Raw genomic sequence first — 26,644 nt, forward strand, 5'->3', positions numbered from 1 at the left:
GGAGAAAAAAATATGGTATATAAGGCTGTTGAGGGATCATCTCAGCACCACACGCTATCACCATGAAGACGATCGCAGCTGTTCTCCTGCTTGTGGCTTGTGCCCAGGTAAGTTGTTGATCAAAATTTTATAGATTAAGATACGGTACAGCTAGTTGCTATCAAAACTCAAAAGAGAGTGTTCTATCAAGAAACAGCATTTCAATTTACATAGCATTTTCTCCCTGAATGTAAACGGACTGATTCATTCTAACAAGAATTGAATTACCACAGATGTTCGACATCTTCAGTACTATTATTTAAGCCGCTCATTACTATATTACAACGCTCTTATTGTCTCTTCCTTCCGACCAGTGATGATTGCATTTATTATTCAAGGATATATTTATATAACTTTTTCCTTAGCTTTACGTGATTTTTTTCTCTTGCTTGCTTGAGTGCTGTTCATACCTAATGGCACGCATTTCTACAAGATTTTAATGCCGTTTTACACGGGGCAAGTAATTGCGCAGGTTAGAACTACATTAATTTTTCAAAACGGCGTGAAATTGCGCTAATTAGAACAAGGATTATTTTGCCATCTCACGTCCATGCAGTCTCACATGCGTTCTAGCAATTCACCGCTTTACACGACGCAATTTTGACTACACCTTAGTACACACGTCAGCTGGGCTTATTTAAGCGGTAAGCTAAGAACGCGGCTGTCTAGGGCGCCCAGCAAAAGGGGGCACCTAAGCGCTCAGTCCAATATGTACATAAGTGGTTTTTTGAACTCTAAAAATATATTATTCAACGAGCGTGATGCGCCCACTCCCAGCGGGCTTCCCCCGCTCTTTTCAATGCAGGTCCACAAAGGGATAGGCGCGTTTCTAATTTTAAAATGTAGAAAAAAAGGCAGGGTCTTATGTACAAATTTAATTGGAATGTTCATGTACAAATTGAGGTCAGAGGACCTCTTTAAACACAAAATTGGAAGTAATTACACTATCCTCTGTTAAACGCACATGATGACTCATACTTACGTATCAACAGGAGACTTGAATGTGGAATCAGCCGCATTTTGATAAAAGTTATTTAAAGAATGCGAGATATTGTTGCAAATGAACTAATTTATCAGTTTGTGCGCCGTTAACGTCAGGAATATTTACCGGTTTTAGTTTTTTTTAATTATTTAAAAACCAATTTTAGAAAACAATAGCAATATTTAGGAAGTAAGATATGCCGTCGCATGTTCTCTGATAAATTCTGTGCATTTTTGTACCTCATTTGTAGAGTTTGGTTGCGTATAAGTTGAGAAAAAGGTATCTATACAGTAGAAATAATATAGAAGATACGTAAGTGCAAGCACTTAGTAAGTTCACGCTGATATTTAAGTCTAGACCCATATTCCTTAAGTATTTGTATATTTATTTTTAAATGTATACAGAGAGAATCCCTAACACTTCTCAGGTCATATTTTAGGGGGATTGTTGTTTCCTTACACTGGAAAAAACGTCTAGAATCGGCCCTGCACGTGCCCCGTGTAAAACGGCCTGCATAAGTGCAGCCACAAGGGGATGTATGGCGCAAATTGCAGCAGGGAAAAACATTTTGCGGAGAGATTCAAAAGTTGGGGGGGGGCATTGAACATTTTGGGAGGATTTTAAAAACGCATGCTGTAAATTTTTAGCAGTTATTGCTTTCTAGTTAGGATACAAATAATTTCTCCACTGTTAGCAAAGAAAAGTTAAAAAAGAAAGCCTCTTAATAATATGAGAATCATCCTCCACTGAAATAAGTGTTTCCCCACCCAAAATAATTCTTGGTAGCATCATTATACCTAATGGACATAGCAAAAATTTAAAATAAGACATTAATGCCATGGATATCAACTTATATTCATCAACTTCAATTCTCTGAATTGCATACTTTCTAGGCCATTAATGTCCGCAATCTGAAACCACTCAGAGTGTTCCCCTCAAAAATCAACCCAACATACACTGGGGCATACTGGGACCACATCAAGAGTAGCCAGGTCATCAAGCCAGAGGTGTACCCTGGTTTCAAGAAGGGATTGAAACCACAGCCAGGTAAAAAATTAATTCACTATCAATTCTGTGATTGGTTTGAAATAGCTCTCTACTCATTTTTATCAGCTAGAATTTAACATTGCAGCATTAAAGTACATATAACATTTCCCAGCTAAATACTTCGAGACCTTTCCAAGCCATTTTTTGCTTCCGAATATCCTATGATGATTATCTTCATCAGGATTGTCTTTAACAGGGGCGTAGCCAGGAATTAAGGCTGGGGGGGGTTTGGGTGCAACTAATCCCGGGGGGTGTGGGGGTATGGTATACCCACCAGGATAAGCGGTAGTTGAGAAATTAGTAAATTGCGGAATTTTAAGATAAATGGTTCAAATTGGTGAGTTTTACGGCTATCTGAGGGATATTTTATTCATCCCCACGCTATTCTATTAGTAATATCAATCCAATTAAGTCAAATGGATTAAACTTTTAAAAATATCTGGGCTCTGGGGGGGGGGGGGTTTATCCCCCAAAACCCCCCCCCTCGCTGCGCCACTGGTCTTTAACACTTTCAGCCCAATGGTAAAAATTTCAACTTTCCCCAGATCCGAAATTTTTTTTGTAGCATAGTCAGCCATCATCCATTGATGACGCTTGGATATTTGTTGAGTCCGGCGTGTCATCCATAGATGATGCTCGGTCTCAATAAAGTGTTTACGTAAACAGAAATTTGATTAAGTAATTAAATATATCACCATAAAATCAGAAAGAAATGATTAGCAGAGTAAAGAGTTATGTCAAATCGATAATAGGATAATTGACTGATAATAAATTTTAATTAGGCTAATGAAAAACTTAAATTTGAATTAATTAATGTAGTTGGTAAATTTATTACTAAGAATAAAAAGCTGAAAGACGAGAAACACTTATGGATCCATTTAATTTTCCAGTAAAATTTGGTGAAACTATTCACAGAATCTATAACATCTATCTTATTAACATATTACACCATACATATGTAATTTTTATGAAAGTTCTTGATTATATTTTTGAAGTTGGGATTGCAAAACTTTTTTGAGTATATTGCCCAGTTACTTACCTCGAGTCAACATTTTCATATAAACAGTAAACTATAATGAAAATAGATTTAAATTACTATTTACATTGATTTTTTTCAAATATCTTATTTCCCACAGCCTATGCAGGAATTTCACTGAAGAATCACATTAATTCCCGCATTACTGGAGGTGAACAGGCTACTCATGGGCAATTTCCATGGCAAGCTCTGATTTCTATGGATAATTCTTATGTCTGTGGTGGTTCCCTCATCTCTGATACATGGGTTCTTACTGCTGGACATTGTGGATACCAGTAAGTTTCATAGCTTGATGTCTTCCACCTAAGTACATTATATGTGATTATATGCGTGGGTTATGGATTATTTAGCTAAACTATTGGCTTGATTGAAAATGTCCAAACACAGGAAATCCAAATGACAATTTAAGTTTGAAGGAAAATTTTCTCAGAAACAGCTTTTTTCATTGTCTTAAGCTTAGATTAAGAGTGTTAGTTACCCTAGTGGGTAGACCGGGTAACGAATGAGGAGATACTGGAAAGACTGGGAGTGAAAGCAGACCTGTGGAGTATTCTAACTGCAAGGAGAAGTAAATGGGTTGGACATTTACTGAGACAAAATAATGGATTGGTAAAAACAGTTTTAGAGGGCACTGTGGAGGGGAAGAGCGGCAGAGGAAGGCCGAGGTTGAGCTATATCACCCAAGTAATGAAGGACATGGGCTGCAACAGCTACCTAGAGCTGAAGAGGCTGGCGGAGGACAGACAGAGATGGAGAGACTGCTGAAAACCAACCCAAGGGTTGATTACTTAGAAGAAGAAGTTACCCTAACAATTTAACATTTTTTTTCCTCCGCACTGATTGCCTACGAAATTTAAAAACCCAGGTTTCGAAGATATTTATCCTTCAACTTTAATTGGTATTTTAATTTTCTATTTCACATTCATGGGTTATGGTCACAGTTACCCTTCCCCATAACAAACAATGCATTACTGGAGGAATGCGTATGTGAAAGGTCGTTACGATGGTCTTGTTAGTGTAACTGACCTCTTAGATAAACTCGGATGGGAATCTCTGTCGGACCGTAGATTGAAAAATAGACTAAACCTTATAGATAAATTCAAGAGCAGTGTCTTCTCTGACGAAGTTAACCATATCTTGCGGACGCCAACGTACTACGGAAGATCAGATCATATAAATAAAATAAGAGAGATGGATTGCAGAACAGACAGATTCCGAATGTCATTTTTTCCACTATCAATAAGAGATTATAACGGCAGCAATAGAACTCGTAAATAGATTGCATGACTTGTAGTGTAGCCTACTAACCTATGTAAAACTTAATGCATGTTGCTGAATTTCTATTCTATTTATAACAGCATATAGTAGTATAGTTTGTTATTATACGGGACGTTTTTTGGACGGTGTGGTGTGCATGTGGGAGTCCAAATGCATGCTGCATGCTGGTGATTGATCACCCCCTGCCAAGCACCCTAGAGGTGGCTCGCAGGGTATTATGTAGATGTAGATGAATGCAGTTCATAAAATTCATGTAAATGCTGAATAAAAGAGCTGGGTAGCGTAAGATGATGATTACAGTTGTTGTCCTGCCCCTTCTCCACCATGCTGGGGAGAGATATACTTCCTGACGACATGCATGACACCTTGAGGAAAACTACCATAATATTAAACCTCCAACCAAGCATTCACCCTCACAAAATTCTCATATCACAGATAGGCACCAGAATTATTATTCATATTATGATGTGAAAATTATAAGTCAAGCATGACTGAAGAGCAATTAAAAACTTTTCCTTATATTTCTTTCCTTGACCCTAGATTCTCCACTTTTGTGATCATTCTGGGAGCACAAGATGCATTCGATAACAGTGAGGATGGAAGACAAGTGTTCCAAACAAGAGATGTCACTGTTCATGAAGATTATGATCCAGATACAATCAACAACGATATTTCTCTCCTTCGCCTTCCAAAGTCTGCACAAGTTACACGTAAGAATAGCATATTTTTTAATATTTCTCTTAAAAGTGAAGCCTGAAGCTCTAGATTGTAATCAAGGGTAAATCCAGGATTTTTTTTCAGAGGGGGGGGGGGGGGGGCACAAGGGTCGGACAGGCCAACAATGTTCTCATTTTTGAGATTAAAAATAAAATACAACAACAACAAAAATAATAATTTTTATTGTTCCTAGAGATCACATACATTTCGGTAACATTGGAAGACGTCAAAATAAAGTAGTAGTTACAAATAAATAAAGTGATATAATATTTACAATTTTTACAGTTTAAAGGAAAAGTTACAATTTTTGTGGCTGATGGGCAAAGATTACTCAGAGACCAACATAAAATCCTTCAGGCTATAGTAGTTGTTTTCCATTGAATATTTCTTCAAAGCATTCTTGACGAATGGTGTAGGTGGAAGACATTTGATATCATACCGTAACTTGTTGTATGTTTTTGATAGGGAGGAGAAGGGTCCTTTTCGGCAGGAAGTGCCAGGGTAGTCTTTGAGGTGAACGTCATTGGTGGTTCTGGTTGCGTGATTATGAAAAGAACTATTTTTTTGGAAAGTATTCAGGGTTATTTTTAACAAAAGAGGCAGAGTTAAGCATGTACAGTGATGGGAATGTTAGAATTTTCAGAATCATTATAAAGAGGTAAGCCAGGTGATCGCATATAAACTCTGGCCATGGCTTTCACTGCACGTTTCTGCATAGAGAAGACTTATAATTTTTGGTTTTTTCCCGGCAAACAATTGCAGTGAAGTTTTCTCGGGTTTTGCACCGGGTCAGGTCCTCCATTTCTCCTTGGAAGGTGCAAAACCCGAGAAAACTTCACTGCATAGAGAAGACTTATTGGTAACTGTGGTAAATTACTGTGGTGAACATTCTTTTTATTTTAATATCAAATTAATTAACTTCTATGAAATCAAATGAATGAGGCTACCTAATACACACAACTAAGCGAATGTAATGATAACCCTATTAAAAATCTTGAGTAATTTTTAAGCATCTGGTTTAGCATTTAAACACCCCTCCTAAATCTTATTACAACTGTAAATAAACTTTAATGACACATTTCTCAAAGATTCATAGACAAAGAAGTTCCACATACCTTAAAAAAATAATGAAATATGCACAGTAAAACCTGTATTAACCAACCACCCACAGTTCCACTGAAAAACTGTTAAAATGAGGCATGGTTGTTTGATGTGGTTGAGTTGCCATATAGCTTGATTGTTTAAATATGTATACCAACAAAATGGCTGTGTAGCTAGTTTGAGTAAAATGGGAAATCTACTGAGCTTGAGATTCCCCGAAGAAATTGGAATCTATTTTTTTCTATTTTTTAAACTGATTTATGGATAAAAAAGGAAAGTGTAGGAATGGAAAATCACCACATTTTTGCAGAAATTCATATCAATAATACATAAATTAATACATACATATTCACATAGCTTACTATGTGCTTATACTGTCTTAATTTTTGCAGAAGCCAATTTCCATTTTCTGCATAATGATGGGTAATTTAAGTTAAAACGAAAAACATTTTTTTTCCAGAGTATGTCAACATAATTGCCTTGCCTCCACGATCCATGCAGGGTGATGATTTGGTGGGACAGAAGCTGACAGTCAGTGGATGGGGAAAACAAAGCGACTGTAAGTAGCCTTTAAATTCTCATTGCAAAGTTAATAGCATTTCAAAGCTAAAATAACTTCAAGCTAATTAGCCGATGTACTCCCTAAAACCTGAATTGTGATTACACAACAATCATCTCCCACCACAAGTAAAAGTCTATGACATTTTTAAGTAGCAAGAGAGTACTCTTGCTGAGCAGAAAAGAAAAACAAGAAATACAACACATACCTAGTTATTTTTTTAAATGTCAACATTATCAAAAACATCAAGGAGCAAAACCTGAAAGACGCCTTTGAACTCAATAGCAATTTTGTGCTAAAATAAACATTTCAAACCTTAACTTGCTTCAACTTCAATAAGTAATTGTAAGTATTGGCATCAGAGTTGATAATATGCTATTTACTTTCATTAATATAGAATTTATTTTACAATAATTTTGTCAGAAACTTTTTGTACAGTTTAATTAAATGAAAATGGATACAAACATTGTTTTTGAAGCTTTTTGTGCTTTAACTGTTACTTCCCAATTTCGGATATTTTTCCAATGTCCTTTTTTAAACTTAGACCCTACACCCTGGAGACTCATTTTTAACTGAAGGTAATTAGAAAGATATCTAACACTTGTGATGCTCACCGATTATTTTCATTCAATGCAGCCGCATCTGGAATTGGTGAATTCCTGAACTATGTGACCATGCCTGTTATGACCAACGAAGAGTGCTCAAATACTTTTGGAGATGTGATTACACCATCAAAGATTTGCACCGACACAACTGGAGGACATTCATCTTGCAATGTAAGTATAATCTATGCTCATTGAGGGAATTACAGATATTCTGATATGCTCCAACATAACACCAGAAACTCAAATCATAGTCACTCAACTAATATTAGCAAAGAATTAGGTCAGAGATAAAAGAAATTGAAATCAGAATTTATAACAAATTGCTAAATCTTGAGCATAAATCTTATGATGTGCTCAAATCAAAATTAAAATATTTTCTTCAAGAAAAACTAAATTATTTTACTAATGAATACCTAAATGGCAATTGGCCAAGTCTCCTTTTGTATTTCACTGCCGTTTCGGTCATAATGGGTGACTTTGTTTAAAATCTGCAGCAGGGAACATGCTATCAACCAGGCAACTCGCACCATAATAAAAAATTAATTTATGAGGAAAAAAGTTTTAATGCTAATAGTGCAGGTGATAAATGCTAATGTTGCTGGATGCCAATCATTACTTTTATAAAATATTTTTTGAAAACATATAACAAATAATAACAAAACAAATATGTAATTGATGTACTGAAGCCTCTTCCCAGTGAGAAATGGGTGGTGGAATCCACGTGGAACCCACGTGGAAATGTAACGTGGATACCACGTGTTTTTGGTCGTGGAATCAACGTGGAACCCACGTGGAAATTTGGTGGAAAAATTAAAACAGCAGTAGGTGCTGTCCTAAAACCATTAAAACCTCAACCACTCTATAGCTAAGCCTTCTATATATGTGTCTACGATTTTTCAGTTGCTCTCATGGCTGCCTTTCCACGAATTATATAAAAATAGAATGTGCGATACATTTTCACATAACTAGCGTGGTTTCGGGATGATAAATGACGCAATGTCACACCAGAGAGTTAAGTTCCACAAATTAGAAATTCTGTTTACCGTTTTCTGCTAATCACCACAAATCCACTTGAAATCAACGTGGATTCCACGTGGGTCCAACCACTCAATATCCACCACCACCAAATATCCACCACTCAACGTGGATTCCACGTGGACTCCACCACCCATTTCTCACTGGGTTAAGACCACTCCCTAGCTATAACTAATTATAAGTGCATCTATCACACAATGATGAAAATGGTTCTTTAAATATGTACATAAATCCTAACATACTGCACATGCATCATCAGCATTCACTCATTACTAGTGCTTCTGTCTCCGGTTAGTTATTTGAAATTTTGAGTTGTACTTGATGGACAAATTCTTTAAAATTCCAATGCCATATTCTGGAATAAAATCTTCTTTTACATACTCTTACAAAACTTAGAAGAAAAGTATAGTAAGGAGTTATTTTCTTGGATCATGATAAACTTTGATACGATTGTGCTCGCATCAGCCAAAATCTCACTAAAATATACATATAAATGAAGGTAATGATACACTAATAGGCCCGTGCTGTACCCCTTCTCAGGGCAGTGGATGGCCAAGGCCAGAGAGCGTCAGCACCATGCAGGGGGAGGACTACTGGAATGATCCAGAATTAATTATATATTAATTTAAATTACTGTTTTTTTACTCAACATGGTGTTAACTATGCTGTTAAATTGTCTATCATTGAAATCAAGTTAGCTGCTCAATGTTGGTATTCTGACTATAAGATTTGTTAGTTTCGTAACAGGAGGGTGCCAAAGATTTCCAGGCTGAAGGGCACACTGGGATACGTACCAGTGTCCTGGTGGCCCAGCACGGGCCTGTAAATCAATGGTGCAAAACATTTCATTTGTTTAAATTTACTGTTTATTTCACTCAGGGTGATAGCGGTGGACCTCTGATCCTCCAAGGAAGTGATGGACGTTATGTGGAAGTTGGTATCGTTTCATTTGGTGCTTCAGCTGGCTGTGAGAAGGGATACCCTGATGCCTTCACCAGAGTCACTAGCTTCCTTGATTGGATTGAAACCAATTCTGGAATTAGTGTCCGCGACTACTAAACATTGGTCATAGAAATTTGGGAGGCCTCATAATACATATGATTGAATAACAGAATCATATCAAACATCTATTGAAAGATCTTCCCAGAATATTACATATCATCTCTTCACGAACAACAGAGATGCATGAGTTGGATGTTTTGCAAATTAAAGCAAAGATGTGATAAAAAAATTGCAGATTTTTAACATATGTAATAATAAATGTATGAAATCAATAAGGTATGCTTTTTCAATTTTGTCAACCACTATCCTTTCCCTTCTCTTTAAAATCTATTCATCTCAGTAAGACTTGTATGCTCTAGTAGACCACTTGAGTTATACTAGTGGTATCACATCTCCCAAAAGGAGCTGCTATACTGGAGGATATGTTGTTTAAGGACAGCTAGCTCCTGGGAGTCTTATGATAGGTTGCTTGAGTGGTAATAGTGACAAAATATGACAATGCAAGAATATGCATAAAAAAGCTCAATTTATTATCTTTCCCTGAAAGAATGGTAGTCAGAAACAAAGAATTAAACGTATCTTAACAACAATAGGTAGAGGTCCGTGAAAGTGATTTTATTTTTTGCTAAAATTAGTTTTAAAATCATGTGATTTCCGTGTTATAGAAAATCTTGGCGGTGTTATTATAATGCTACAATTTTCCCACGTTTTGGGCGTTTTATTATTTTATGGTGCATGTTTTATGAATACTTATACTTTTAATAAGCATTTTTCATAACATTTAACACAATTTAGACTGTACAAAATTTCTGATAAAACTAAATGAAAGAAATGGTTCAACTTATATTGGTTCAAGGTATGGTTCAAGTATGTAGTCTTGGTGAATACTATCGGCAAACAGCAAATCCCCTCTACCTTATATGTGTGTACTTTGAGAGCCATTCCAGAATTTTTGGATTGTCAAGTTTCTCTACACTAAATAAAGCCTTTAAAAATGCTTCAGAAGTAGCAACAACAAGCTCCTCCTTCGCTTTCTTTGACTGAGTGACTGTATGTTCAAATGATAGCTGTCGTTTTGCGGGTCCCCTTCCTTTCGCACGTTTATATGTATCGCTACTGATGTGCTTTAACAAAGTGTCACATCTTTCAAATTCAAATCTTTTATCACAAACTTTGCACAGTAATACTGTCTTTCACATAAAATCCTTCTGAGCTGAATTCACTTGCTCTGGTATGAACAGTATCACTAGCTTTTGGCATTTTAAAATTCCTATCCTTCGTTCGATATTTAAAGCTGGAATTACAATAAAAAAAGTCCAACCACAAAACACAGCCTATCATGATAGTCTTTTCAAACCGAATGCTGGGTAACTACGGTATAACCATAGTACTGTATAACTTAGAAATTGGGCGAAATGTTTCATGTCGTGGGTTCCCTTGCGATACCCCTCACCCCAGTGGCATAACTATGGGGGGAATGAGGGAGATAGATCCTCCCCAAAGACTCAGAGAAATATAAAAAAATATTTAAAACTATTGTCTAGTTTTGACATGTAATCACTGCATCTGCTTCAAGTTAAATTTTAAGGCACATAAATGATTTGTAATGTATTTCCAGGTATGTCATTAAAAAAAAAAAAATTCCGGACACCTCGTTGCCAGGGGGGGGGGGGGTCGCCCTCCCAGGCTCCCCCATCCCCCCAAAGCATATGTCTAGTTACACCACTCCCTCACCCAGGTGTTGAGGGAAGGTAGGACAGCAGCTAGATACAACAAAATCGCTTAGTTTTAATTACAGCTGTTGCCAATCGATCAGGAAAGGCAGTGAAAGAAGCACACATAACTAAACATAATTGGATTCAAAGAAACTTGAAAAATTGTTTCCCATTTATCGATCCTGAAACATCTAGAATGAGACGCTTTCTCACCTGAAGAATTAGATATTAGATGTGGCCAATATCGAAATGATTTTTTTTGCATTGAAGCTCAGAGGAGAGCCGAATAACCGACGATCCGTCCGCTGATAAGGAGAACCCCCCATCCTCCTCTCCTTTCTGTTCCTTCCACCAACTGCTAGCGCTTCGTGCTTTCAAATAATCATACGTTTCTATGGATGTCTTTAAACGAATCGAATCGCGCAGTTGACGGCAGCCGTGGTCACCACGGCGCCCATTTCAATCCGGTCCGGCGGTGCGCCGTCTACGGCGTGAAATACAGGCAGTGCTACATCAAGGCCGCTTTCTGACGAAACAACTTTTCGCCGCCCGCTCACGTCACGACGGCGTGAAATTCAGGCCGCTCTCAGACGAGACGACTCTCTGCCATGCTGTGGGCCGTGCAGTGAACGGCGGACCGGTCCTAGCCAGCGGCCGTGTTTTAGGGCCGTATTCTTAGTGGACCCTACATAACAAAAGGCCCCTACATGCGTTTCTCAGTCGACCCTACATAAGTGGTGGGGGGTAATTCCGTCGTCAAGTTCTCTGAGATGACGTAGATGATGGTGCAGTGCTAATTTTACACTCTGGTGGTGTAATGGATTTAACTATGAAACTAAGAAAAGACGACCGAAAATTTATGACCGAGCATATTGTTTTTGTAGGGTGTAGGACTGGTTCAGCTACCCTACATCAAGTAGGGCCCGTTAAGTTCCAAAAACGGCCATATGTGGCGTATGTAGGGCGAGATCGGTTTATGTAGGCGCTGATGACGTATCCAGGGTCGGTTGGCCCTACAGGGTCGACGAAGAATACGGCCCTAAGTCAACGAAATTTTTACATTAGACCCATACTCAAGGTTTTCCTGCAACAAGTCATCCAATAACGCTGTCTAATGGGTCGCGGTGAGTCAACGGAATTACTGCTCGGCATTGATGCGTAACGGGCGCGTGAGCTTGTATTTCCGCTCTTCCGCGGCCACGTTAAATTTCTTTCAGCACATTTTTAATTCATAATATCTAATTCTTCAGGTGAAAAAGCACCTCATTCTAAATATTTCAGGATTGATACATGGGAATCAAATAGAGAGGCTGTGATAAATTTAACCGCGAATTCTGGCGAAGAAATCACTACAGTGCGCAATATTACGCAGATGCGTTATGCACGAGACTAAACGAGCCAATTGTCCTTGGAATCGTAATGAGAGAGAGCAAATGAACGTCGGCAGCGTTAAACAATGAAGGCTTAGGCTTTAATAGATTATGACTCATTAGATGTGATTTTTTCGCTAATCCACTTAAAATTGCAGAAAACGCGAAATTTCGTTTTTATTTACCGATCGTTATTTCGTGTTATTTCGCGATATCGCGTCTCACGAAATTCAGGGACCTCTAACAAAAGGGTTTGAGCCATTTCAAAGGATAGATGGCAATGGGACAAGTAAGGCCTTCATGGTCATTGGCGTAGCCATGGGGAGGAGCCCGGGGGGTCCAAACCCTCTCCCCCCACAAAATATAAAAAAGCAATCATTTACCCTCATAAAAGAAAGGAAATATGTATATTGAAAACTCATGAATTTCAAAATATTATGACAGATGCAAACCTGATATATGAAAACTGACAGAACAAACTAGAGATCAATTAATAAATCAATATTTTCTAGTTGGACATTATACTTCTTTTATTAAGTCACCTCTTACAGATGACAGATTTGTAAACCATGGGTAAATTACGCAAATCCATAGGAGCGGTCATTTTGAAATTTCTAATTTCACAAATGTAAGAAATACTACAGTAAATATTACGAAGAACTTTATATGAGTATTTAGTTACTTCATTGGTTGTTTACATATAGTGGCATTAAGGATTTCCTACATTTTTACTTGATCATGGCATGGCCTGAAATGGCATAAACATAGGAATTTTCGTGGCTTCGAGCAGGACAATGGTGATAGTAAACATTTGATGAGAAATCCAAGATGGAGGATAGTGAACTGGCGTGTGCATTATGCTCTGAAATAATTGGCGATAAACAAGCATCTATAAGGTGCGGAGTTGGCTGTATAGATTATTTTCATGCTAGCTGTGTCGGAGTTTTAAACGAATTAGCTTACTGTGTGTCTAATGATGAAAGTTTCCTATATCGGAGCAAAAAATGTCTGACTTCGCCATTAACGCCATGTGACTCCGTAAGCCAGATTCATACACGGTAGGAGGAAATGTTTAAGTTAACCCTTAACCTTCAGACTAAAGTTTCCTGCTGTATAGAACTGATTGAATCGCAGAAGAATGAAATATCCGCATTGAAGAACGATGGACGAGCTAATAACTAACCCCTTCGAAGTTTCATCATTGAAAATGGTAAACTTAAAGGACCATGTAAGGGTGGGTTCAGATTTTTTTGGGGGAGGGGAGACAAAAGGTCTGAAATTCAAACAGTCCTCTCATACTTGGGATTAAGAAAGGCATCAAAAAAATAACTGTATGAAATTTATTCTTCATCTCCATACTCCATAATACAAAAAAGTGACAGTATTGATACAGGGACCGTATGAAAACTATTGTCTATTTTTTAAGCGTCTGGGGGGCACGTGCCCCCCTGAATCTGCCTATTATATAAGTATATGTTTGCGATACATAATCCAATTTCGGCTCCTGACCTCCCCCTAAAATGTCTATGGTTTACTAAGGATGTGAAACCGCATGTGATGAGAATTGGAACTTCAACCCTTTAGCTGCGGTACTTATACCGCAAGTCTTCCACCCTGAGCAAGAAACTTTGCCAAGGAGGCCAGAGCCTTTTTTCTGCAGGGAGGGGGAAGCAGGTAAAAGATCTTAGTAATCCCCCAATTCCTTTTCCATGATGAAAGTAGGAGAACCCCACTCACTAAGGGATGGATTAGAGGAATTTAGAATTCTTTGATGAAATTATTTCATCGGCCAAAACCTATGACATTAATATTATAAGAAGTTTTCCTGTAATTTTCTGTTTCATTGGATATGAAACCCCAAGGAAATCGGATGAAATTTAATCACATTGGTTAAATGTCTTCTATGCACCTAATTTCTTGCATCCACTCTCCAAGGCAAATTGAGAGGGTAAGGGAAAAGCAAGCTAGTACATACTTGAATGTGAAAGGGACTCGGATGTGTCCACCAACAAGTATGGAAGGGAGTAGTTTAGATAGGAAAGGGGGATTGTCCATTCATGAAAGAAAGAGTTTTAGCCATAAAGAAAAGAGGGCAAGGAAGAATAGGTAGGATCAGAGGGTTGAACGAGTCAGAATGCTTAGTCACAGATTATTGTCCAATAAACAGACTTAGACCACAGTGGTAAGTAGAAGATTCATTTGTAACCAATACTTTTTCTGGGTACAGTGTGAAGGTGAGGATGACAAATTGAGAAACAAGAAGAGTTGCCATTTATTCAGGCACATAGTCAGGGGGTGGAGATAACACATCTACTGAGGAGACCAGAGGCAACTATCCTCTGACACTCCATCTTACGACATAGTAATATTTCATGTCTGCAAAATCCAACAGTAAATTTAACTTTCACCAGTTCACTATTGAAATGTGTAGATGATTTAATGAAATGTACGGTTCTCCAATGCCTGCAAATTGACAACAAAATATCAGTATAGGCAACCAGCATACCACCCAAGCAGTGGCGGCTGGTGGTAATTTATCTAGGGTGTGCATTAGAGCAGATATAGGATGATTTAATTATATTATGTTAATCCTAATCCATGAGCGTCATATTTCGTCGTAATAGAATACATAGCAAGCAAAACATATCACTGGTACACTCTACCCTTAAAATTGCATGAACAGAAATAATATTAGCATGTATGAAAATAATTATTCTCAACACACCTTTACAAGTGACGGTAGTTGAAATTCATTCTCTTTCCCTTACACCCTATGAGGAAGTAGTGTAGAAAACGGCTATACAGATGGCTCTTTAGACGGACTAGGATCCTGGGCGCAGGTAGTGTAGGTGGCGGCTACACCACTACACTACCTGCTAGTCAGTCACCAAAAACATGCGCGTGCGCATTCGCATGGTTTTGAGTCTGCTCCCATCGCCCCTTTGAACAGCACATACCCCCCCGCTTACCTCGTCCCGCCAGAGCACCCTCAAGCGATCGCACAGACCGAAAATGCGCCCGGCACGATGCCACGGGATCGCACACTTGTAGAGCGGTGAATTCGAAAAGGAGATAGCTGTAGCGTTCGGAGGCTCATGTTTCTTGCATATGCAGACAGTACTTTTATCCTTCGCGTTGCAAAGGAATAGTTTTCTTTTATAATTTATTCATCTTTGGGTGTGCACTTGCTAACATGCGTATACGCACGCGCCGCCACTGCACCCAAGCACCCTCAGAAGAAAATTTCTGGCTCTATGGGTTTACCAGAAAATTCTAGTGGTGATTTGACAGTGGCATTTGAAGAAGGGAGGGGTGAAATTGGGGAATATGAAATGGGAAGAAGAAATGAGTGAGGTTAGGAGGTAAAAGAATTTTGCAGGAATGTTTTGTTTCTAATTGGTAGCAGGAGCACTTCATTTTGCATATTCTAAGCATCACCTAAGGTTGACAGAAGTTTCTTCCCAAAATTTATGACTGGATTCAACAGTGTACAGAGAAGTAGTTGATACGATTGGACAAATGGGGATATGATAGATATTGTGGACTAGTAAAGAAAAGTAAGATGTATAGAAGTGGATGAATGACATGTGAAACATGATCAGAGTAGTATGCCTTAGGTATCCATCCATTCATGCAAGATAAAATAAAAAAGAGCCTAACGACTGCAAACAGACTTAAAGAGGAACGAGATAACTAACAATCAGTAAGCCTCTCAATAAGATAACTCTGTTCACCAGACTATCTATTTCGACTGCTCGAGTTTTCAAGTTTTTTCTGGTTTCAAGCAAAAATGTAATGATTCCCATTTTAAGATTAAAATAAATTCCTCATGTTGAGATAGCATAATGATGATAATGAATAATGAGATAATAAAAGAAGCAATTCTTATCAATTCCTTGTTCAAATTTAGACAGGTTATGCAATTATTTTTTTCTACTGATTCAAAATTATATCTTAAGCCAGGAGATAGTGAGACTTCAGTTCACTAGTGTCACTCAAGCAGTCATCATGAAGACAGCTATAGTTCTTGTGCTCCTCATCTCTCTGTCTCAGGTATTGAAATATAATTACAGAAAAAAATCGGCTCACAAAATTGTAAATGACAAATGCATCTTGATTTGTAATCATTGTTCAATCATTAAGTTTAACCCATACTTGGTACTAAATCTGTGAACGACCTTGCTCATTTGGATTTCCAAAGGAAATGATTAACAAATAATTTAAGTTACTACAATTAACCCTTAGACTGCGGGAACATTTTTAAACATTATGTGCACTGACTTCAGGAAAAACGCTTTTAAACATTTGACCATTGCTAGACTACCTACTTCAATTTCCCAAAAATTTTATTGAAACCGGGTACAAGCTAAGTGCACTTTCCCTCACTGTAGGGACCGCTGATTTGGCTTAACTCTCGGCGGCCATCCCAGAAAAACAAAACGTTTAAAAACGTTTGCGTAGTGTAAGGGTTAAAATAATTTTGACTAGTGAATACAAATATGTACATATATGTATTGCAGAATTGTAATATTTTTTTAGTGCGAACCCACTTAATCTACCAGGGGTCCCTAGTGCACAAATTAATAATTATAAGCAGCTCATTGAATGTTGATGCGGTAGTCAATTAGCTTTGAATATCTTTAGGGTGTCAAGACTAATTTGTCATTCTGATATTTCATAGGATACAATGGGGTGATAAAATTCTTCGCAATAACTATTCTACAGTACATACTATAGAGGGAATAAAAATTTTTTTTAAATAGGAGGGTTGCTTTGAGGTATGCAATATCAAAATTTAAAGTCAATGATCTACAGTATGAAAATTCATTCAAACAGTTCGTCGCATATCAGTTAAAGTTGGATTTATTCCTTTTCTAAATAAGTATGTATAAATACAACATATTGACTAAAAATATAGTTAAAGATGTTTAATAAATATATTACATTTGAAAGGCATCCAGGAGTAGGATTGAATGATGTGTTGAACTCATCTGGAATGACCCTACATTCAGCTTATTGCTAATACAAATGAAAGTAAAAGTGTATCTTTCCACTTCAATGCAAGAAAATATTATCTAAAATTCGTAAAAAGTTACCAAATTTGTTACATTTATACCAACAAAATTTTCTACAGCCTCATTTTTCATTTACAAACACGCATACAAAATTATTATTTAAATGTGTGACTGCTGAAGGCCAACTTGGCCAGAAATATTTTTGAAGGGGCTTACATGGAAGGAGAATAAAAGTTGCAGGGGTGTAAGGGGAATGAGAATGCATTTTGGGGGGGTTTATAAAGAGAGGTACCCACACCTTAGACTGTGTCTCTCGACTCTTCCAGAGGGGTTTTAATCCATTGAGCCCCCACTCACGGTGGCCTAGCTCAAAGGTTGATCTAGATTGCAATCATGGTTACATAGACTTAAAATTTTCAAGTTGGTGTAGCCCTGGGGCAGATCCAGGATTTCTTTCTGGGGGGCACAAGCAAGGCTGTATCCAGAATTTTGTTCTAGGAGGGGCACAAGGATACCTCATAATACAAAACAAACGCAATGATAATAAAAATCTTGCATATTTTTTTAAGGGTCTGGAGGGGGGGTAAGGGGGGGGCCCATGTGTAAGATCCGCCTATCGTGTAGCCTATAAATTTACGGGGAGTGAGGACTCAGAGCACAACCACAACATCTGCAAAATTTCCTCCTGGATGTGAACACTACGTAGTTACTCAGTGTGAGCTCTCAGCCATTTCTTGGAGCAGTCTTTTCAGCCACTTCCTGCCTGAGAACCCATTTCTGATTGGCTGCAGCTTAAAATTTTGTTCTAGGTGGCCAATGGTGTGTTGTTAGATGATTCAAAAGCTCTACCATAGTGTTCAAATGATTTTCCCCATTCTAAGAGTCTGAGAATAAACTAGATAATAGCCTGCTACCATGTTGAGCGAGAGCTCTGAGCACTCACTGCCCCTGAATGTGCTCAATTGTATTATTATGGCATCATTCGATATTGGCCTGACTACTTCTATCTATATCAAACTTTCACAGACCTTTTGCTCACTTAAGCTGACTATAACTCACAAGGCAATGGCCTGAAACCCAAGACCCTAAAATACATCCTCCCTCCAAATTAAATCTCCAAATTTTCTGGCTACGGCCTTGACTAAACTAATATGGATTCACTTTTACTAACATAAACTATGCACTTAGGTAATGTCAATAGACAAAAACTGACTCGTTAATATACAAGTTAGGTGGAAATTACACAGCATGGAAGTTATATGCTTTGAATTTGAAATGCATTGACTTATGCAATGAAATTATATCAAATAAGGCCATTTTCATAAATTTCTGTAGCGTTATTTTTTACACAGTAAAATTATCTTTTACGGAGGCTCTTCTTTCCTGTAAAATTGGATTGAAATTTCTTTTACTTTATTTTTTCCAGGGTTTAAAGCTGCGCAAGCATGAATCCGATCCCCAGCCAAGGCAAGGTATAGTATAATGACTCCACTCCATTATGCAGGAAAAAAGCTACATTTCAATAATATTAGATAATTAGCATTAGGTGTAGCATAAAGACCATGTATTGTATAAGCATATAAATACCATGAAAAAAAAACCTCAAAACTTATAAAAACAAAATATGTGCTAAAGTTATCATAGTTAACCGAAAAAGTACTGAAAGAGGCATTACCTTTTACTTGTCCTAAAATATACGAGGGCTGATTGGAAAGTAATCTACATTTTTGTTTAAATAAAACGCTTAAGTAAATTTACAAAATATATAAAATACATCTTAAAACTACGACTTTTCTTTACTTTTCAGCATAATTTCCATGAACATTAAGGTACTTGTCATACCTATAAACTAACTTTGAAATTCCTTCAGCAGGCACAGACAGGAAATTCCTTCCGCAAAAAAATTTCCTGTCTGTGCCTTGAGCCATCTTTGAGCTCTTCATCATTCTCAAATTGCTGAGAGCTAAGCCATTTCTTCATATGCGTCGACCCATCAAAGAACAACTCCTTCACTCATAATCTTTGGGCCATACACAGCACAAAGTTCCCTATGAATTGCTGCTGCCAAATATTGTTCAGCTGTGAACAATCGAATAACAGCATGCACTCCACACTTGGCAGGATTTTCTAATGCAGTACACATTTGACAAATTACCATATTTACCCATAGAAGCTGAGCACCTATTTTCTGGAAATGCCAGTAGAAAAATAGCTTATACAAATCCCCCAAATTTTAATGTAAGCCATGTTTCATTTTCCCTCGAATTCTTAACGTTCATTTCTCCAGAGTTTAGCATTGAAACTAGGAAACCTTCACAGGAATTACATTTCTAACATGATCAGGGGTGCCGACTTACAAAAAATATTGGGGGGGCCCGAACCAGGGATCTTGCCCTGGGAAATTTCATAAGTAGTGAGTTATAAGTTTTTTAAGCATTTTAGATGAGTCATATGATCAATATTAGAACCCTGATAACTCAAATCTCGATATCTGGACATTACGGGGAAAATCGACAAGCCTGACACATTTTTTCCTCACACCAATAACAAATTTTTGAGGGGGCTCGGGCCCCATGGAGTCGGCACCACTGAACATTATTTAACTTTATTAATCATGGAAACGTAAATTTATCAATTTAGCAATGAATCATGAGTTCTTATATAAGACCGCATCCAAAGAGAGTTAGGAAGTTTTTTTTGCTCACGAGCCGGCCCAAAAATGGGGGTGTGCGCGGGATACACGAGGGCTCAGGATACACGATCTAGATATTCTTCAAATGAATAATACATATTTCTTAAGAAGAGTTTTTTCAACTTATTTTTAAACAAAATATCATCATTAACATTTTTAAGATCAGCAGGCAAATTATTAAAAAGTTTTATGCCCATTTCTCTGGGACCCCTTTTGGCAATATTTGTTCGTACAAAATTATGATGCATATCACTATGAGATTTTGTATAATGACTATGTACAGTATTATTCAAAGTATAATTTTTTAAGTTTTTCTTAACATTCATAATAGTTAACAATATATATACACACACGGAATCGTGGGGATAAGCATGTAATTAAATATTGGTCTGCTGGGAGATTCGTAACCTTAATGTGCAATGATTCTCATGGCACGTTTTTGTAAACGAAAAATTTTGATAGAATGATGAGTAGATCCCCAAAAAATTACACTAGGTACTAAAAATCAACTAGTGCTCAAAAAACCTTCACTCTACCATGAGTGTATGCCGACTGACCTACCGTGCATGCCGACACAACAATGGTGTCACTTCCCCTCCACTTTTCATGTAGCGAGCAAACAGAGATTACTTTCCGAACAGCTCTCATCATAAAAGTGATCTTAGAGACTTTGACTAATTTCTTTCAACAGATGTTTTCTCCAAATTATAACATCTGTTTTCATTTATCGAGCATAAAACTTTCTTTACAGGTCTGCAGAAATTAGAAATTCTTGAGGAACCAGCCTCCAAAGAAAGTTCTGATGAGAAACCTGAGCCTTACATCACCGGAGGGGAGGTTGCAACTCGTGGTCAATTTCCATGGGCCGTTTTCATACAAATCGACAATTCATACATATGCGCTGGTGCTCTAATTTCTGATGAATGGGTCCTTACTGCAGCTGAATGTACTTATGGGTGCGGTGCATTTAACTTGGAATAATATTCTATTCACCATTTAATATAAATACTAGCAAATTCTTAAACTGGCGTTAAAACCTATGGTTTATGGAGTCAACCTCTCCCTTTGCTTCTGTTCATGATAATTACTTGATTAAATTCATAATTACCTAATTACTTTGAATCAGTAATCTATGCATAAGTACATCAAGTAAGCTGGAGGGAAATAATAAATTCATATCTAGCTATTAAAAATGGTGTAATATGATTCTAATCATGTAAAAAGTTACAAAATTTCATTAATAACCCATTTAAAATCTTTATTTGCAGATTTGCTATGTTTCAAATTTACATTGGGGCTCAAAACTGGCAAGATGATGAAGTAGATCGTATTATTGCTACGACAACCAACCGAATTGCTCATGGAGATTTTGATCCTAACACTTTCAAGAATGATATTGCTTTAATCAAACTTACCCATAGAGTGGGATTCAATCGTAAGTTTGTAAATTTCAATTCCACTATATTTTCATAGCAAGTGATGGTTTCCACGAAAAAAAAATGTTCTTATGAGTACATCTCAAAGGGGACACAACCACTACCTGTGCAATAATGCCAGGAAGGTAATAAGGAAGGCAAAAATTTCAACGCAAAAAAGACAAGATATACCTAGTAAATGACCTGAATGTTGGTCTATACTTACTGAAAGCATAAATCCAAAGTAGATCCTTAGTAGGAAACAATAACAAAGCAAATCAAACTAGGAAATAGAATCTCCTAGATCAGTTTCATGAGTATTACTTAAAATTACACCTAACTTTATATGTAGTAGTTTATCAGTTTCAACATCCAGAGCTTCATTTCTGAGACTTAACAATTTTTATGATTTTGAAAACGCTTCAGACATTGAAACTGGTCAACAGCAATACTAAATTTAATAGTGGAACCGCACAGTGTTTTTTAACGTACAGGAAAATTTTTAATGCAAGTTATAAATAATTTGTTTACTCTCACCCCCTTTCAGTTGATAAATGATTAGAGAGATTTTACTTCCTACTGGATTTGGGTTTCAAATTATTGTTTTCTTTGAACATAGTCATTTAGAACCAATCACTAGTTCACCTTAATTACTCAGAAAATCATTTTATCATGAGAGATGGTGCAAAAATTTTTCATAGGCCATTCCTCTTCTTCTTATATTCGTGGTAACAATTTCTGCTAAATATAGGTCACTTCATGCTTCATTAGCAACCCCATAGAATAGCATCTAGAGACGAAGGAACAATGTCAGAGAGCAAAAATGACAACTACAGAAATGTTAACAATGCTACTTCAGTAAAACGTCTGCACTCACATACACTTTGTCTTGTTATCATCATGCAAAAGATTATTTGTAGTATAGACAGATTTGATCCCGCTATTTTACCCAGAAGAGGCTTATTTTATCTGTAATTTTTTACCACAGAAGGTATTTCTCAAAGAGCAAGGAATCTGCACATTAGAAATCAAGGGTAGTACCATTCCACTAACGGCAATAAAATCATGATCAAGTAAAAATAAGTCTAGCAATGGAAACATGTATGGATAATAGGGTGGTTTCTTATTTCTTTTTTAAATTTTATACTGACTTTAGCCTTGCAGATGTTTGTACTGCCAACGGTGAAATACATTTATTATTATTATTGCCTAACTCGAAAGATTATTACTCCAGGAGTACGGATTTCATACTTTTATATTTTAAATAATTATCTATTTTTCCTAATTAAATGAAAAATTTCAAGTGTGCAAAAACGCAACGGCTAAGTATGAATGCTGGGAAAAGCCTGAGTGACGTCATTCTGGTTACGGCTTCCACTGTATGAGGCCACCTTGGTGCGAGGCTATGAGCATAAAACTCCAGACTACTCGTATCGCATCTAGGTCCCTGTGATGTCACGTGGAGTGGCACCGCATGGGTGGCAATCTGGCCTTTTTCAAATGAGGTTAAAATTGACCATTAACATTCGTCTTAACTGCGATTTCTAAAACCAAATAATTTGTACATTATGAATATACCAATGGTGGGTAACGAATCACAATCAATGCCTTTCGTTTTCTTTGATGAAGGAAACTACTCTATTGCTAAACTGAAAGCTGCCATAGATTCCTTAGATTCAAAAATGAACTGCATGGGTTTTTAGAATAGCATATTCATGGTTATAATATGTACTTATATAAATAATAATTCATCTCTCTACAGAATACATTCAGCCAGTTGCTCTACCAACTCACTCAATGGCTGATGTGGACTTCACAGGATACAATGCCACTGCACTTGGATGGGGTGTCACCTCAGACAGTACGTACTTCATTAAGTAGTGCTTTCACACGTGAATATACATATACATATATAATTATAAATAGACACTTCGAAATGTTCCTTGACAAGGTAAATAACATAAAAAACCCTAGGTTGGGCAGAATCACAGTACACAAAAAAAAGGATAAAAATGCTCACAGTAAGTACTGAATTTTCGGTGGTGCATTACCACCTTCCTCAGAGTTAGGTAGGAGACTCCTGCGTTGAGTGGTGGTGGTAAGGTGGTAATGTGCCTCCAAAAATTCAGTACCAATCACTGTTGGGAGGTTACTCCCTAGGACCCCTACCTAGCCCCCTCCCCGTTGTCCCTATCCTGGATCCAGCACCGTGCACAAGTAACTATCTCACACTCTCAATACCTTTTAAAAAGTACGAGTATCCTCTTCCCCATGGACACATAAAAACATCACAAAAAGTCTAAATGCATTCAAGGGTTGAGATCAACAAATCAAAACACTAAAAGCAGTATTTTTCCCTGAGTGATTTAATCTATTCTCTGCAGTAAAACATTTTCCAGGTTTCCCCTTCAGCAGTACCTTAACTTAACAACTGAAGTGACCCTATCAAAAATCACAGCACCCCCTGAATGGGATGTCATCTGCAGTAAATTTTCTTTACTAGCACTTAAGCCATAGTCCTTTTGGCACCTTTCATTAAGAGCCTACTAATGTTTATACCGGGTTTCTCTCCACCCACCCCTGTGGCACAAATGACCATTATCTACTTCAAATGCCATATTATTTATACATCCAATGGCGTAACTATTAGGGGGGATGAGAGGATAGATCCCCCCAAAGCCGCAGAGAAACAAAAAAAAATATTTAAAACTATTGACTAGTTTTCGCATATAATAACGGCATCTGCTTAAAGTTCAATTTTTAGAGCCAAAATGATATAAAATGTATTCCCTGGCATTTTCAAACATTTTACCGGATTTTGCCTAGGGGAGAGGGGTTGCCACCCCAGGCCATCCCATCCCCTCCACCCCCAACGCATATTCCTAGTTACGCCCCTGCATACATCCAATTACTAGAAAAGCACTAGATTTGTCTCAATGATTATAACAGATAAAGAGATACTTATTCCAGATGGTGGTTGGATTCATTAGCCTTATTTTCATCAAATAGTGGATGGATTTCTTTGAAGGCAGCCATCAACCCTAATTACTAGCATATTTTTGTATTTATGCCTTTAGTTCAGGCACAATTCAGGCCTCTTCCATTATATACAGTTATCACACACACCACTATCTATAGATTTTGATAAGTAGACTTCCACTTACACATAGGTTTAGTGGAGATAGAGATATCAAAGAAGGGAAGTGGCAAAACTGAGTACCTTAGTGATGGCTTATGAGTGCACAAATTATATTGGCCATGTAGAACAATGAATAACATTATTATTTCTAACATATTCATTCTCTGCATTTGATTCCCGATCACTCTTCCACCACTCAATTCTTCCACATTATCCAATTTACTCTCCCTTGTGGAACAAAATGAAACCACTACTAAACCTTTATAAAATGACTACATTTTCCATTACCTAATTTAAATTTAAAATGTAATGACAACTTTTCATCTTTTTCTAGATGATACAGCCATAAACACTGACCTGAGATATGCACCTTTGACAGTAATCAGTGAAAGTGAATGCCAATATTCATGGGGAGACAATATTGGACTAAGCAATCTCTGTACTAATGCTCTAGATGGAAAATCCACATGCTCGGTAGGTATAATTGTGTGATAGTAAAAAAATTGATTTCTCACTTAACTGAATAACAGCTATATAAAATATAATACACTTTGCCAAAGAGGAAGTATACAAAAACAACTAGAGAGGCATGGCTCAAAAGGCCTCAATGGGATTGTTACATTATACAATGAATTTTTTTCCCATTTTTTAAATAGTATTTTTCAACTTCATGATTCAAAAGTTCTGAGTATGTTAGCTAGCCTAACCAAAACCACAGCACTTGTAAAAGGTAATCTCTTTTTGATGAGGTTTTCTAAATTTCATTTACAGGGAGACAATGGAGGACCTCTAGTGTCTGATGACAACATTCTGATTGGAGTACAGTCATTTGTGAACAGTAATGGCTGTCAACTAGGAGTTGCTTCTGTTTTTACAAAAGTGACCCATTATCTAGACTGGATTGAAGCAAATTCTGATATAAAAATAGGGCAATAATGAGTAATTATTTGTAAAAATAAATGTCATAGACACTGAATGATCATTGCTTTTTAAGATCTATTCTCCATATACCTAACCATCAATGCACATAACAGATTTAAAAAAATCACATATCTATCAATAACTTAATTTTCCATATAGATCTGATAGCTAAGAAAACAGTATAAATTAGAGATGTGCGAATAGTATCCGCGAATACTCGAATTCTAGTAAGTATCGATATTCCAGATCATGAATAATTATGCTAAAGGTACAACCTCGAATACCTCAAATACTTTGAATTCTGTGCCATACTCTGTCGCATACATGTCGCTGTTAGTTAACTCGGAAAAATGTAGAGAACTCTAGTCGTTTAGTGCATGCAGCACCGTTTTAAGAAAGTTGACGAACTACAACAAATTCGCAGATTAGAGCGGTGAAAAGAGTTCGACGTGGGGAACTGAAAATGATCGGGTGAAAAAATCCGAAAATCCCCAGTTTCCCACACCAGGAGAACCTCTGTGCCGTGGGATAGTAACTACGTAGCACAATTCCCAAAATCCGCTACCCCCTCCATCCATCACACTTCGGCCCCTCCTCCTACGATGCTTTCCTCCTCTCCAAAATCAAACAAAAGGCCCCAGCTCACGCAGGGTTCCTATTACGAAGACCATAAATGAAAAGCTTCAAAAGAAAATATCAAGTTACAGGAGAATAATAGAATCCTGTTTCACCCTTCCCTCTTTCTCCCCCACTGACTTTTTCTGACTACCTGCTTCAAAGTTCCCCATTTCTGGAGGTCAACTGCTGCATGAGTCAACTATTAGCCCAAAAGTTGTCTAGCAATGACTTTCAGCAATTGATATTACACCTTTATTGGATCGAAATATTAGTAATGTGCGCATAATTTAAAAAAGAATAAGACCAAACACGACTTATTTCTGACTTTATTTAAGCATTTTACGCAAGGAAATAAATG

The 26,644-nt window shown here is 37.2% G+C and overlaps 1 protein-coding gene across 1 annotated transcript; it reads left to right on the forward strand.

Annotated features, from left to right (window-relative positions):
- Positions 1 to 25,729, forward strand: LOC124167137 (transmembrane protease serine 9-like). The gene is made up of 14 exons (XM_046544936.1): positions 1 to 107; positions 1,915 to 2,068; positions 3,205 to 3,379; positions 4,923 to 5,092; positions 6,661 to 6,759; positions 7,396 to 7,535; positions 9,279 to 9,455; positions 16,363 to 16,539; positions 18,928 to 18,973; positions 20,945 to 21,149; positions 21,462 to 21,628; positions 23,371 to 23,469; positions 25,082 to 25,221; positions 25,519 to 25,729. Exons 1-14 carry the CDS (start codon positions 63 to 65, stop codon positions 25,681 to 25,683), a joined length of 1,959 nt encoding a protein of 652 aa, XP_046400892.1. The 5' UTR covers positions 1 to 62; the 3' UTR covers positions 25,684 to 25,729.
- Positions 25,730 to 26,644: the final 915 nt, after the last annotated feature.

This window comes from Ischnura elegans, chromosome 10 (assembly GCF_921293095.1).
Source record: "Ischnura elegans chromosome 10, ioIscEleg1.1, whole genome shotgun sequence".
NCBI classification, from domain to species: domain Eukaryota; kingdom Metazoa; phylum Arthropoda; class Insecta; order Odonata; family Coenagrionidae; genus Ischnura; species Ischnura elegans.

Coding starts and splice junctions, on each gene's coding strand:
- LOC124167137 (XM_046544936.1), top strand. CDS start 63: ATGAAGACGATCGCAGCTGTTCTCCTGCTTGTGGCTTGTGCCCAG. Junction 9,456..16,362: donor GAATTAGTGTCCGCGACTAC/TAAACATTGGTC, acceptor AGATAATAAAAG/AAGCAATTCTTATCAATTCC. Junction 23,470..25,081: donor ATGGGGTGTCACCTCAGACA/GTACGTACTTCA, acceptor ATCTTTTTCTAG/ATGATACAGCCATAAACACT.